Source organism: Nerophis ophidion, linkage group LG08 (assembly GCF_033978795.1).
Source record: "Nerophis ophidion isolate RoL-2023_Sa linkage group LG08, RoL_Noph_v1.0, whole genome shotgun sequence".
Classification (NCBI taxonomy): Eukaryota; Metazoa; Chordata; class Actinopteri; order Syngnathiformes; family Syngnathidae; genus Nerophis; species Nerophis ophidion.
The window spans coordinates 25968040-25984070 of NC_084618.1; the positions used below are offsets into that span (position 1 = coordinate 25968040).

At 40.5% G+C, this 16031-nt stretch overlaps 1 protein-coding gene across 1 annotated transcript in view; it reads right to left on the bottom strand.

Annotated features, from left to right (window-relative positions):
* Positions 1 to 1628: 1628 nt before the first annotated feature.
* psmd11b (proteasome 26S subunit, non-ATPase 11b) overlaps positions 1629 to 16031 on the bottom strand; it is a 38191-nt gene continuing 23788 nt past the window's right edge. Inside the window, exons 2-13 of the mRNA XM_061908109.1 lie at positions 14683 to 14784; positions 14410 to 14606; positions 11981 to 12038; positions 11718 to 11912; positions 11502 to 11646; positions 11354 to 11414; positions 6180 to 6242; positions 5981 to 6106; positions 5168 to 5203; positions 5044 to 5095; positions 4817 to 4959; positions 1629 to 2364 (exon numbers count right to left, since the gene is read on the bottom strand). Coding sequence (XP_061764093.1) covers positions 4817 to 4959; positions 5044 to 5095; positions 5168 to 5203; positions 5981 to 6106; positions 6180 to 6242; positions 11354 to 11414; positions 11502 to 11646; positions 11718 to 11912; positions 11981 to 12038; positions 14410 to 14606; positions 14683 to 14784 — 1178 coding nt within the window. The 3' untranslated portion in view covers positions 1629 to 2364. The remainder of the gene's footprint in view (positions 2365 to 4816; positions 4960 to 5043; positions 5096 to 5167; positions 5204 to 5980; positions 6107 to 6179; positions 6243 to 11353; positions 11415 to 11501; positions 11647 to 11717; positions 11913 to 11980; positions 12039 to 14409; positions 14607 to 14682; positions 14785 to 16031) is intronic.

Here is a 16031-nt window from a genome sequence, read left to right on the forward strand (position 1 = left end):
ATTTTCTTGGATTTTCAAATTCTATTTGAGTTTTGTCTCTCTTGAAATTAAAAATGTCGAGCAAAGCGAGACCAGCTTGCTAGTAAATAAATAAAATTTGAAAAATAGAGGCAGCTCACTGGTAAGTGCTGCTATTTGAGCTATTTTTAAAACAGGCCAGCGGGCGACTCATCTGGTCCTTACTGGCTACTGGTGCCCGCGGGCACTGCGTTGGTGACCCACTTTTTAGACCAGTTGATCTGCCGTTTCTTTTCTTTTTCTCCTCTGTCCCACTCTCCCTTGTGGAGGGGGTCCGGTCTGGTGGCCATGGTTGATGTACTGGCTGTCCAGAGTCGGGACCCAGGATAGACCGCTCGTCCAGACTCGGGACCCAGGATGGATCGCTCGCCTGTGTATCGGCTGGGGACATCTTTGCGCTGCTGATCCGCCTCCACTGTAGACGGGACTCTCGCTAATGTGTTGGATCCACTTTGGACTGGACTCTCACGGTTGTGTTGGATCCACTATGGATTGAACTTTCACAGTATCATGTTAGACCCGCTCGACATCCATTGCTTTGAGCCCCCTAGAGGGTGTGGGGTTGCCCACATATGCGGTCCTCTCCAAGGTTTCTTATAGTCATCATTGTCACTGTCACCGACGTCCCACTGGGTGTGAGTTTTCCTCACCCTTATGTGGGCTCTACTGAGGATGTCATTGTGGTTTGTGTTGTGGTTTGGTCAGCCCTTTGAGACAATAGTGATTTAGGGCTATATAAATAAACACTGATTGATTGATTGATTGATCCCTGGGGGAAATTCAATATGTGCTGTTTGTGTGTTTAATTGTTCAATTAAAAAAATAATAATCATATTTTATGAAGTAAAGTTATTTGTTAACATTATCCTGACTCTTTTTCAATAATTTAATAACCAGTTGTGGAAAATGTACTTTTCTATAAACAGCGCCCGCAAGTGTACTACGTTAGTATCGCGAGAACGAGCGGGATCTTTTTTCTATCATAAAAATAAAAAAATATATATATTTTTCATATCACCCTGACTTATTTCATTCATTTTGTTAACCAATTGTGTAAAATGTACTTTTTTTATGAACAGGGCCTGCGATTGTATTATGTTAGTATCGCGTGAACGAGCGGGATCTTGTTGTATCACGTGGCAAAAATACATTGACGCGCCGACGCAATACAGAAGAAGTAAATAAGTAAAAATTATATTTTTTTGTTATTTTAGTAACTTGTGTAAAATGCACATTTTAATGAACAGTAAATACTTTACTATTTTCTTATCGCGAGAACGGGCGGGATTTTGTGGCATCACGTGACAAAAATTGTCGACGTCACAGATTGGCTCCAACAGAATATTTAGAATTTTATGTTAAAAGTAAGGGACAAGCAGTAGAAAATGAATGGATGGATGTTAAGAGTAAAATATTCATTTTTCATAATATCCTGACTCTTTTTCATGTATTTAGCAATGAATTGTTTTAAAAGTGCATTTTTATAACTAGTTGAACCTAGTAAATATGGTACTTTATTGATTCCTTCAGGAAAATTAACTAATAGCATTTTCAGCTAAGGCAGTTTGTCAAGGTATTTAAGTGTTGTTTCAAGAGACAGGACAGATGTCTTTAAAATACAAAATATTTATTTTGAAAATGTCTTTATAAGAGAGAAAAAAAACAACAAAAGCATACAAATTGTTTGGTTACTAGCATACCACACTATGCTAGGAACTAACAATGGAGAAGAGAAGATGCTCAAGAGGCAAAGAAGACAAACTGTGTGCCTCCTGACGCCAAGAAACGTGGCACCGATGGTGAAAGTTCACCTCGCCTCTTTTACAAATGTACACGAGCATCCAGGTGGGGTGGACATGTGGCAACCATCATTGTTTTGTTTTTTTAATTACAAAAACACAAAACCAAAAAGCAAATATAGTGAGTTTAATACACTTCTGAAGTACAGTGGGGACTGAAACTGTTGGCATTGATATGGGGAAGTCGCTGTTCAACCGAAATTGTGTTCCATTCTTCCAAAAACTGAACAGTTGCGCTTTGGAGAGACATGGCGGAGTCAAATGACAAAAGTGTTGTGTCTGCATTCAAGATATAAAGATATATGTATGTACTGTTCATCCTTTTCGTCGTTTTTATTGTAGGTGTACAATAATATTCCCTGATGGCCTGGCTCGGCCGCTGTGTTAGAAGAAGGGGACAAAACAAAAGAAGAGAAGTTGCGATATTGTCCATTGAGTGAGGGGGGAGGGGTGTGTGTGATGGGGGAATCGTTTGTGTTCTTCTTCAAATGTTACATACGCTGCTCAAACACACACAGCTCCTCCACCACGTAGCCTCCGGGCTGCTCTGAGGACCACAAAGAGCAGAGGAAAGGCATCAAGCTTCCATATCAACACAGGGGTGTCCAAACTTATTCCACTGAGGGCCCTACACTGGAAAATGAAAGCATGCGGGGGCCATTTTGATATTTTTCATTTTCAAAACTAATATTATAAAAACATTTTACCTGTAGGACCACCCTCAAGAAGGGTCTCACTTATTAAAATTAAAAAAAATAAAAAAGATATATTATTTTTTTATTCAACACTTAAATCTGTAGATCAAATTTCAGTCCATCAATAAAGATCGTTTTATTTGTTTTATGCCCTCTTTGTCAAAACCCTGTGTTTTTATAGAAAACACAAAATGTGCAATATTTTCCACCCCAAATTTTTCAAAGTGGAATATTTGACGTGGAGTAATTGGAAACTTATATAGGTCAATAATTCGTAACACATTTTTTGAGGAAAGAGTTTAAAAATAATCGGGGATCCTAAAGGGTGCCCACTCATAAGTGTTAAAAATAAGTCATACATATTTATTTTTACTTTCAATACTTAAGTCTCGAGATCACCTTCAGATATATCTGTTCATTTTAGGTTTTTATTAAAAATATAATTTCCTTTGTTTGTTTTATGCCCTTTTTGTCAAAACGCAGTTTTTTTTTGTTATTTAAAAAAAAACACGGAAAATGTACAATATTTCCCTCACAACATTTTTCACAGTGCAACATATGGTGTAAAGCAAGTCGAGCTTCAAATACGTCAATAATTCATAACAATATTGATTTTAATTCAGTATTATTTTTTTTAGCAATATCAGGGTTTTTTTTTTTAAGAATTCCAACTAAAATATTTGGGGACCTCAAAGAGCCCGACTCATAAAAACGTTAAAATTAAGTCATACTTTTTTTGGGGGTTTAACTTTTAACGCTTAAGTCTTTGGATCAACTTCAGATCTATTTGTCGATAAGTCTTTTATTTTTTTGTGTTTTATGCCATTTTTGTCAAAACCTTGTTTTTATGGAAAAAAACTAAATACGCAATATTTATCTGCCATTTTTTTTAAGTGGAATATTTGATGTGAAGTAAATGGAGCCCTAATTAGGTTAATAATTTATAACATTAATTATTTTTTTTATAACAAAAAAAATAATCCCACTGAAATAATTGGGGATTTAAAGGGCCCCATTCATAAAAGCGTCAAAAATATATATTTATGTTTAACTTTTAACATTTGAATCTCTAGATCAGGGGTCTCAAACTTAATTTACTTAGGGGCCACTGGATGCGGAGTCTGGGTGAGGCTGGGGCCGCAAGAAAATATTTCCTAAAAAATATATTTTTAAATGTCTTTATTTTCATTTTCAACACAAAATAAAATCAAAATATATATGAACAAAATGAGAATTAAGTAAATAAATCAGTCATAAGATAGCAATAATCCTTCGATTTCTCCAGTCAGCAAAAATGTGTGAGGCAATGTAAATGAAACAATAAAAAAATAAATAACGGTTTCAATTGGTCCAGGTTAATCGGGGACTGTTATTACGGACGGACAGGCGCCGCGGTATGAATGAAGTGAAGAAAACCCTCGTCTCCGTGGCAACGTTTCTGTCGCTTTCACTAATTTGCCGCTTTTCCACTAACGAAGGGGTAGACTGTGGTCTAGTGTAGGTTTCCCCGGCCAGGACTGTTTACAGCGGCACCGGGGGAGGGAGGGAGCGAGAGAGAGAGAGAGAGTGAGAGAGTGAGAGAGACACACACACAAACACACACACACACACAGTGACAGAGAGAGCGAGCGAGGGAGGAAGAGCGCGTGCGGATCTAGTGGAAAAGCGGCGAAACGTTTCTCTGCTTGCATCAAACAAGTGACGTCAATGTTCGGCCCTCGAGAGCCAAATACCACACCGTGATTGGTAGATTCCTTCAGCTCCGCACACAACGCTGTCAAGCGCCATTCATATAAAACTTGCGAGCCGCACTAATGTTAAACTTTCTTATTAAGGTGGGGGCCGCAAAATAACGTCCCGTGGGCCGCAATTGGGCCGCGTGTCTGAGACCCCTGCTCTAGATCAACTTCAGATCTTAACCTCGATTATACGTTTTTATGATTTTGTTATGTTTTTCGCTTGATTTCTACCAATTTCTTTCATTAAAAACATTGTTTTTTAAAATGGCAAACACAGAACATTTGCAATGTTTTCCCCCAAAAGTATTTCCAAGGGGAATATTTGATCTGATTCATTTTTGAGCAATGACAGTTTTCAAAAAAACGCTTGCATGACAGCTTTGTGTTATTAGAGTCCACATAGCAACTTTTTCTCGTCACATTTCACCTGTTTGCTCTTCTATTCCACTTTTTGATGTTTTTTGGGATAGTCTTTTTAGAAGGTGCAGTGGACCGTTAAAAATGAGCTGCAGGCCGCACTTTGGACACCCCTGCTCTACCGATTCCAGAATGGCAATCATCTCACCTATGTCAGCTTCTTGGCTTTGTTGTAAAGTGAGTCCACCACTTTGCTCATGTTCTGAATGGTTTCCAAGGCTGCTTCGTACGTTTTGTCCACTGGCGGCTCCTCAAAGATGATCAAGACTCCTTCTCCCTGGTCCAGGATTCCTGCGGCGCAGACAAACTCCTAAGTAATGTTTCAAAGCTCACGCTTGTGCCGTGCACAGATACTGTATGTATGACGGATCATACCGTGAAACTTTTTGTCCAGAATCATCTGCGATAGTTTACGCTCTACATCCCCCTGGAGATAAGATGCTGTTATGAAGACAGACAAGTGGTCTGACTGCTGGCGAGGGAGGAGAGGAGGACTTACCTTTGACAGTTTGATTAGACCCGATATGTGTTCTATCTGTAGACACAAGGACAGTCAGTAAATGTTCTTCTCAGGTTTCTCCATGTTTACATTTTCAAACTTTGCACTATGTTCCTACACTTTATGAAGCATTTCTTACATATTCCTTATTTTTGCACCTTCATTTTAAGAGCTTATTGTTAAGTTTTCAATATGATTTTACTTTTTTGTGTACATAATTTGAGTATTTTCCATGCTTGTGTTGACATTTCCTTTCTGCCCTGGTAGCTGAGGGCATTACAATAAGTGGAAGTTTGAAATCTGTAAAAAAAATATATACATATATAAAATCAAATATAAATAACATATTTATAAAAACAATAAATCTAACATATACACACACACACATGTATCAATATAACATAAAAATAGGTAGTTATATGAAAATGTTAACATTTACCTGCTCCTTAGTTTAAAAAAAGTCATAAAAATATCAATATAAAAACAGTTACATAGTGATAGTTTTTAAAGCCCTCAGAGATGTTTGCCTCTGTGCGATATAGTGTGTGTAAAAGAGTGTTTGTGTCCATTTTGTGTTTAGCTGTTTAAAATAGCACAATGTTTAACAAACATTTGCATTAATTAAACAAATGGTCCACTCCCATGTTGATAGTATCAAAAACCTCAAAAAAGAATCTGAGGTACACCTATTTAAAGATAAAATGCTTTTACCCAGACAAAATGTGATAAATGGTGATTAAATATTTAAATGCTTTGACAGCCTATAATGAGAACTATTATATTTTATTCTAAAGACGCCATGAGAGAACGCACCTGCACCCTAGAGAAGGGCTCGATGACCCGGATGAGGTTCTGTTCCAGCAGGTTGTCGTACAGCTTGGCCAGGTGTGTGTTGATGATGGGGTCGTCCCTCAGCTCCGCTCTGTACTCTGTGAGGGCCTGCAGGGGGGGCACACACGCTCACGTTTAGGAGCGTCGACCTCACCTCCTCCTGACAAGATCCTCTTCTTACCTTTTCAAAGTCCGCTAACGATCGGTTCTTGCTGGCCTGGGCGACACATTTGAGAGCGTCTGTCTGCAGGGAGACAAACCTTCAACCGCTTGAAACAGTCAAATTAAATCCATCTGTGGCCACAGTAGAGATCGACCGATTATCAGCGCTGATATGTCATTTTGACGTGTATCAGTATCGGCTTACAACAGAACTACATCAGCAGATACAACATATACACACATATGATACTAGATCTGTATTTGGAATTTTTTTTTAATCAATAAAGTTTCATTTTTGCTGGATTTCAATATTTTTTTAAACCATTTTAGGAATAAAAAAATACTTCTTCTGTCAATAATTCTCCTAAATATGTTTTGATATCCGACACTGCATTTGAGAACCTTTATTTAACCAGATAAGAATTATTTATTTGACTTAATGCGAGAATTATTTTCCAGTTTGCTCAGCTGCTTAACTACTTCCTCTCCTCCTTCGTCAAAACTTGTAATTTTTGCCAGGAAATTCAGTTTTTGTCCTTCTTTCCTGGCGTCTCCCCAGTCCCGTTTTGTTTGTTTTGAATATCGCAGCAATGGTGTCGCTCGATAAGCCTCCGTCCGCAACACTCACATGGCGGGCTCATTAAAAGGAGCGCCACTAGTTTCATGTTCCTTGATTCAATCACATAACGTGACAGAGATGGATGGACATGAAGACGACAGAAAAGATATCTCTGCCAAAAAAGCAAACTTTGTGTAAATATATTGACAAATAAGATTATTTTTCAATATATTAAGTAAAGAAGAGCAGGCAGCAGCTCACACATTCTCATATTTTCTGTAACATCCAGAAATAAATTACCTTGAAAAATGTCTCAACTGTAATCTATGTGAAGTAGAGATGCGCGGTTTGCGGTCACAACCGCGGAGTCCGCGGGTCGGGCGGGTGACATGACGAAAAAATAGATTTTAAATAGATTCGGGCGGGTGGCGGTTCAACCAATTCGGAAATATATACTGTAATAATCCCAGGAATGTAGGCTCATAAAACTTCTTCGTTTTTCTTGTCTTTAATGCACAAGATGTAATACAACCACACAACAGCTCTCATGTCTCTAACACTTTTCCCTGGACAACGCGAACTCTCACTTCCTGTCGATAACGTCACTTCCCTATCTCTCCCGGATGTCCCGCCCCCCAGCCAAAGTCAGTGGCTAACACCCCGTAGCCAGCCGCTACATTATACATAGTTATATGTTATGTTGAAGAGGTTCATTTAGCCTACTGACGTGTATTTATAAATGGTTGATTTATAGACCCCAAAAGGGAATAAGCGGTAGAAAATGGATGGATGGATGGATGATTTATATAGGCTAGTAGGTAAAGTGTTGTACCTGACAACACTTGATGGTACAATCCATATATCACGTCACAGACAACGTCACAGACGTCACGCTAACATCACGTGACACCTCTGATGAAGGCTGCAGAAACAAGGTAGCCCAAACTTGTCAGGTACAACACTTTACCTTACTAGCCTATAGAAATCAACCATGTATAAATAGTTAAATGTTGTTACCCACATACAAAAAATGAGCAGCACTCTTTGAAACAGTATGTGGGCATACTTTTATTTTGAAGTGTCTCGTTTGGTCTCTCGACGGATGTGAGGAAGCTACTTCTGGGTGTGGCTAACGAGGTATTTGTCATTAGTTGGTATTTTACTTAATAAAATGTTTGATCCACATGCTGTGCATGTTATTATTTTTACGTTTGTAACCTGCTTTATTTATTACAGTTTTCACGATGAATTTGAAGGGAAAGGAAGCCTTCAAATAATTCAGTTCAAGAAAGCCATTGTGTCTGTGCTATTTGGAGGGAGTTACACTTTCTAACCTCACTAATGCCTTGCATAATCTATAAACGGGCGGGTGGCGGGCGGGTGTGGCTTTGATGAAATGTTGGTTTGGGTGAGTGGCGGGTGGATGACGACTTTTGTTATGTGGTTTCGGGTGATATAATTGCCTATCCGCGCATCTCTAATGTGAAGGACCCCATAATTATATTTTTTTAAATTTTCACAATATTTCAGAAAACTTCAAATGTATTAAATTCATACAATTGTATAAACTTGAAGAGATGAGTTATTGTGATAAGAACATTTTCTATTTTTTCAAATTTTCCAGAAGATTTTCCGTGTTTTGAATTGTAAACATTGATGCTCCTCTTAAGACCCATATAATAAAGGTGTTTGGTGTTTTTCGCTGATAAATTTAACTATATTAGCGCCGCATAAAACATTGTCACTACTGGGCCCACCTTTTAGAAAAAAAATTATGTTAAACCTGGGGTACCCAAGTTATATTTTTTAACTAAAAAAACACATTAGCATCATACAGTATATCATAACACTAATTATTTATGATAACATTTTACATCTGCGTGCTGTCTGTGCCTTATAAGTAAGTATTTTAGTATATTAAACACCAGAAAACAAAATAATTTGTCCACATGGTGGTTAACCCTTCCAGATGCAATCACGAAGGAGCTTCCTCCTTGGGTGACGCAATATATAGTGAAGTGCATGCACGGTGCAAGCTTGTAATCAGTAAAGAATGGCTGCCGAACACCCATCTGGAAAGATCGCAATACCTGCACTTGCTTTTACTGCTAAAAAAACTAAATAGGGAATTTTAAAAAACAAAGAAAGACATATGGCTAAAAAAACAGAAAAGAGCCAAAACTCGAATAAATGGAGGCTGGAGGTCTTTTCAGGACAGTCTTGGACTAACTTTGGACGTGGCTGTTGTACTTCTAGATACAGTGCCCTCCATAATTATTGGCACCCCTGGTTGAGATGTGTTTTTTAGCTTCCAATTATTTTATTTTTTTTCTAAATAATATGGGACCTTAATGGAAAAAAAGAGAAAAATCCAACCTTCAATACAAGTGCATTTATTCAGTGGGGAAAAAATCCCACATAAAGAAATAATTATTTGACATCAAATAATGTGTGTCACAATTATTAGCACCCCTGGTGTTAATATTTTGTACAACCCCCTTTTGCCAACAAAACAGCACCTAATCTTCTCCTATAATGTTTCACAAGATGGGCAAAGACAGAAAGAGGGATTTTCAGCCATTCCTCTTTGCAGAATCTCTCTAAATCATCCAGAGACCTGGGTCCTCTCCTCTGTACTCTCCTTTTCAGCTCACCCCACAGGTTCTCAATGGGGTTGAGGTCAGGGGACTGAGATGGCCATGGGAGGAGCTTGATTTTGTGTCTGGTGAACCATTTCTGTGTAGATTTGGCCATATGTTTAGGGTCATTGTCTTGCTGAAAGACCCAGTGACGACCCAGCTTCAGCTTTCGGGCAGAGGGCAACAGATTTTGATTTAAAATGTCCTGGTATTTCAAAGCATTCATGATGCCATGCACCCTAACAAGGTTCCCAGGGCCTTTGGAAGTGAAACAGCCCCACAGCATCACTGACCCACCCCCATACTTCACAGTGGGTATGAGGTGCTTTTCAGCATGCGCATCTTTCGTGGTACGCCAGACCCACTTAGAGTGTTTGTTGCCAAAAAGCTCAATCTTGGTCTCATCTGACCAAAGCACACGGTCCCAGTTGAAGCCCCAATACCGTTTGGCGAACTCCAGACGCTTGCGTTTATGATTGTGAGTGAGGAAAGGTTTTCTCCGTGCATGCCTCCCAAACAGCTTGTTGGCGTGTAGACAGCGCCTGATGGTTGATTTGGAGACTTTGTGACCCCAGGATGCTACCATTTGTTGTAATTCTGTAACAGTGAGCTTTGGAGATCTTTTGATTTCTCTTACCATCCTCCTCACTGTGCGTGGTGGCAAAATAAACTTGGGTCCTCGTCCAGGCTTATTTACCACTGTTCCAGTTGTTTTGAACTTCTTAATTATTCCTCTCACAGTGGATATGGGCAGCTGCAGTTGAGTGGCAATCTTCTTGTAGCCTCTGCCTGACCTGTGAAGGTCGACGCACATCTGCCTCACTTGTATGCTGTGTTCCTTTGTCTTTCCCATGTTTAAGAGTGGATAAGAGAAATGGCCTCGGTGTCACGTCATATTTATACCCCAGGGAAACAGGAAGTGATGAATTACTAATTAAATGTTCCTACGTACTCTGGTAAACTTTGTAAACTACTGTAGAAATGACAGAAATGCTTCAATTATATTTATTTCCTGGGAATTGTTAAGGGTGCCAATAATTGTGGAACAGGTGATTTAATGAAAAATAATTATTTTTTAGTCAGGGATTTTTTTATTTTCTTACAATTCATTTGAGTTGAAGGCTACATTTTCCTACAATTTTCAGTGTGACAGTATTCTTCTGCAATAAACACTGAATTTATTTTAAGGCTTTTAACACATCTCAACCAGGGGTGCCAATAATTATGGAGGGCACTGTAGGTAACCTAATGTTATAGTTAAAGTACCAATGATTGTCAGACACACACTAGGTGTGGTGAAATCTGTCCTCTGCATTTGACACATCCCCTTGTTCACCCCTTGGGAGATGAGGGGAGCAGTGAGGAGCAGCGGTGGCCACGCCCGGGAATCATTTTTGGTGATTTAACCCCCAATTCCAACCCTTGATGCTGAGTGCCAAGCTATGAGGTAATGGGTCCCATTTTTATAGTCTTTGGTATGAACTCACAACCTACCCATCTCAGGGCGGACACTCTAATCAAAAAGCCACTGAGTTTCATTTTCCAAAAATATACCATCAAGGAGATCTTCGATGCAACTTCAGACGTGCACATGGAGCTTTCGTGCGCAATTTTGTGCACTTCCAGAAGAGAGGAGAGTGGCAGGGACTATCAGTGAGGCCCGAAGAGTGGGGGGCCGGATTTACAGTTTGAATTCTGCCTGGCGACACAAGATTCAAGTACCCCAGCTTGAAAAACAATTCAAAGCCTTGCAATTTTGTTATTATTTTAGACAGGCCTGTGAATAACAACGTAGTGTCATTTTTTGAAGACTTAATGAACCTCTTTGGATTAATTCAAAGCCTTATCCAGCTGTTTACTGGCTTATACTATTAGTGTTGAAAAAACTTATCCGCTCCAAATATCGCTCCTTGACTACTAATGACTGTTATCGGCCCTGAAAAAAACATATCGGTCCATCTCTAGACCACAGTGGGAAGAAAAAAAAATCCTTGCCTGACGGCCGGTGTATCGCAGGCCCAGTTTACCGCTGATCAGGGATTGCACCTCCTCTGGTCTGCAGAGGCAGCAAGAAGAAGCAAAACAGCAGAGAAAGGTCAGTCACTCTCACGGGAAAGAAAAGGAAGGATCAGCTGACACTTACGAGTTGAGGACAATTTTGCAGAGGAGCATGTATTTGAGAGCTGTGATGGCTCGGGGGCTGTCGATGGAGTCGTAGCCCTCAAACGCCTCGAAGAAGTAGGAGTAGGCAGTCTTCCAGTCCTTCTCCTCTGCCGCGTGGATGATCCCTGCACAAGACGCGTTGAGTCAATCAATGTCAGAAAAATGCCCCAGAGGACAACAGCGGCGGTGGCCCCACCTGACTGCATGTCCAGAGCTGCCTGGAGTTTGGGGGGACAGTAGATGGCGTTGGCGGTGGTCCGCGCAGAGGTGAGCGCGGCGCGGGCCTTGGGCAAGTTGCTGAGGGCGTGGTACGTCTTGCTTTCCAGCAACTGGACCTCCACCAGCAGGGCTTTGTCGTCCATCTTCTTCAGCTCCAGGAGCAGCTGAGAGCCTGGAGGGAAGAGGAGATGACTCTTATTCACCTTGTGGAAACATCACGTACAGCCAAGGAGCACCCACCGAGCGCAAGTGCCTCCTGGTATCGCTTGGTGTCAAAATAGAGGGAGATCAGTCGAGCCTGAGGGCAGAAGAAGAGGAGAACGTTGTCAGAGAGATGAATCATATCAGTCCAACGTGACAGAATAACGACAGGCAAACTGTTATATTATTCCCTCACTCCACACCATGACAGTATAACATGGCACACTTGCTAATTATCACCATGACAATCCTCTCAGGATGCTCTAGATCAGGGGTCTCAAACTTAGTTTACCTGGGGGCCACTGGATGCAGAAACTGGGTGAGGTTGGGCCGCAAGAAAAGATTTCTTAAAAAAATCTGACATGCACTTTTTAGTGAATTCACCTTCTTTGATTGGCTTTCCCGCCCTAGCAACATACTTGCCAACTCTCGCGATCTTTCCGCGAAACCCACGAATATCAGTGCTCCTCCCGACAATCTCCCGGGGCAATCGTTCTCCCGGTTTTCACCCGGACATCAATATTATGGGCGTTCCGTGATGGTACTGCCTTTAGCGTCGTCTGCAACCTGCCATCTCGTCCGCTATTCCACCATACAAACAGTGTGCCGGCCCAGTCACATATTGTATGAGGCTTCTGCAGACCCACGGAAGTGACTGCAAGGCATACTTGATCAACAGCCATACAGGTCACACTGAGGGTGGCCGTATAAACAACTTTAATACTGTTACAAATATGCGCCACACTGTGAACCCACACCAAACAAGATTGACAAACACATTTTGGGAGGACATCCACACCGTAACACAACATAAACACAATAGAACAAATACCCAGAATCCAATGCAGCCCTAACTATTCCGGGCTACAATATACACCCCCACCACATCCCAAACCCATATCTTTCTGTGTGGAGTTTGCATGTCCTCCCCGCGAATGCGTGGGTTCCCTCCGGGTAGTTCGGCTTCCTCCCACTTCCAAAGACATACAACTGGGGATAGGTTGATTGGTAACACTAAATTGGCCCTAGTGTGTGAATGTGATTGTGAATGTTGTCTGTCTATCTGTGTTGGCCCTGGGATGAGGTGGCGACTTGTCCAGGGTGTACACCGATTGTAGCTGAGATAGGCACCAGCGCCCCCCGCTACCCCTAAGGGGAATAAGCGGTAGAAAATGGATGGATGATTCTCGATTCAGAATCAATACCGTATTTTTCGGACTGTAAGTCGCAGTTTTTTTTCATAGTTTGGTCGGGGGTGCAACATGTACTCCGGAAATTGAAAACACATTACCGTAAAATATCAAATATCTCATTCGCGGAAGAGACAAAGAAAATGTCAGCAATCGTCACACACACGTCAGCAATTGTCAAACACACGTCAACCAATAAGAATTTGGCGGGGGAGGGTCATGGCAGAAGTGCATTGTGGGTCATGGAATGCTAATTGCTATATGCTACTGCCGTAGCTATTAAAATGGATCATTTCATCGTTGGCGGTAACTTATAAAAACTGAGAAGGGCTGAACAAAAATGGCACCGAAAAGGAAATCATGTACTGCAGATTACAAGCTGGACGTAGTAAAATATGCAGCAGAAAAAGACAAAAGGAAGCGGCGCATACCTTTGGATTTGGCAGAGTTGTTTAGAAGAGACATTGAGGAAGAAGATTTCATGGGATTTATCGATTAGGAGTGACAGATTGTTTGGTGAACGTATAGCATGTTCTATATGTTATAGTTATTTGAATGACTCTTACCATAATATGTTACGTTAACATACCAGGCACCTTCTCAGTTGGTTATTTATGCCTCATATAACGTACACTTATTCAGCCTGTTGTTCACTATTCTTTATTTATTTTAAATTGCCTTTCAAATGTCTATTTTTGGTGTTGGATTTTTTCAAATAAATTTCTCCCAAAAATGCGACTTATACTCCAGTGCGACGTATATATGTTTTTTTCCTTCTTTATTATGCATTTTCGGCCGGTGCGACGTATACTCCGGAGCGACTTATAATCGGAAAAAAATGGTACTTTATTAATAACATTGGATGCAAGTTTTGTGATTAATAGAATACAAAATACTTTATTGATCCTGGGGGAAATTCAGCAACTACATTCCTATATAAAATAGATAAACAGCTAGCATAAATGTATATATTACTTGGAAGAAAACTGTTTTTATTTAATAAAATGATACCAAAACATTTGTTAAAAGTGGCTGGACGAAACAGATTAAAAAGCAACATTTTAAATAGATTTTTGATATTTTGTTTTCGAGTCGATTAAGAATCGTCACAAATGAGAATTGTGAGTCATTCCAAAATCAATTTTCTTGGACATCCCAAACCTTTATAGGGACTTTAACTCCAATGAATAAAATACTTTACTATTCCTGGGGGGAATTTAGTGAGTGAGGACTTGGTCTGTGTCAGGATTTAAGACAAACACGTGGACTCGTCTTCACCTCGAGAGCTTGTCGTAAGAAGGTCCTCTTCTCAGCCTTGGCCCACTCGATGCACTCCAGACACAGCTCCACCTCCTGGCCCGTCGCCGCCTCCATGTCCAGGAACAAGTCGAGCAGAGAGCGGACCAGTCGGGCAGCTTTGGCCTTGCTGATGGACATCAGGAACGGCCGGACAAATTTCAGCAGACCCCCGAGTTCTGGAGACAACAAAAATTAAAAAGTAAGCAATTATAAGCAAGACCTGGAATAAGCATTCAGAGGTTTTAACCTCACCTGCTGCCTGTCCGGTCTTGGCCAGCAGCGTCCCCAGCTCCAGGATGCTCTGTTCTTTGACCCGGACAGCTTCTTCATCGTTCTCCTGGACATCTCTCCGTACTGCAAAGACCATTCAGGAAAATGTTATTCTTTCTGTCCTAACATGTTAACCACGCAACTTGTTTACAATACCACGGTTCATTTTGAAAGCCTTGTCAAATGTATTTTCAGGCCATTCTCCAAAGAATGAGAATGTATGATAAAAACTAGCGATGCACTGAATTTTCGGCCAGCGACTTTTAACACCAAAACATAACTCCTGAAACCGGGTGATGTTATCAGATTAATATTTCTTCGGTCAATGAAATAAACAAGAACAATTTTAAATCCATGAATTGACAGTTCTACAGACCGAAAGGGTTTAGGCTGAAGTCAAACACTTCGCCTTACCCTATGAACAAAGTCAGGTACAAGCAAAACTGCAAGACATTGCGATGACCTAAGCAGGAAACACAAGCTTGTTTGGGGAGGAGGAAACTTGTCTCCAGCGATCTGCAAAGGGTGGAACTATCAAGAGGGGGAACTTCCACGTTTGAATGCTAACTTTCCAATCGGCGTATTGATTAGGTGAACAACACTGCACAGAAAAAAGGAAAGTACTCAGAAGTTGCCAAATTAGTCTGTCGCACCATTCAGTATTTGGCCTGTACATTATTATTCTATAGTGTTGTAATACCATGGATAAATACTTAATATATTTTATGATTGTTCCAGTCTTTGAAGGCTACTACACAGCCATAGCCACAAATGCAATGTTGGGATGTAACGATAAACGGTCTAAAGATAAACCGTGGTACCACTCTTGACCTTTAATATGCCTCAGTCCATCCATTTTTCTAGTGCTTATCCCTATCAGGACTGTGGGGGAAGGCTGGAGCCTATCCCGGCTGCACTTGGGCAGAAAGCGAGGTATACCCAGGACAAGCCGCCTCCTCGAACCAGGCCACATATAGACCAAAAAAACATTCGCACTCACATCTACTATCATCATTTTAATATAAAATTATTGTAAAAACTGAGATGGATGAACTCAGACCGGTAATACTGCTCATTCAGTGGGGAAGCATGCTAGCACTACCTCATTAGCTATCTTAAAAGCTAACGCAAATACAAGTCTTATCAACCAATCAAAGTTCACTATATATACGTGTGTGTGTTTACATACTATAATATAATGGATATAGAGTTAATATTTGAAAGTTTAACTCCTACCTTGTTTACTTTCGTGACAACTTCTTTAAAGCTTTATAATTAATCAGAAATATCAAGCAGCTAAAGGTAAAACATGCATAAGTGTGGAGCGTATT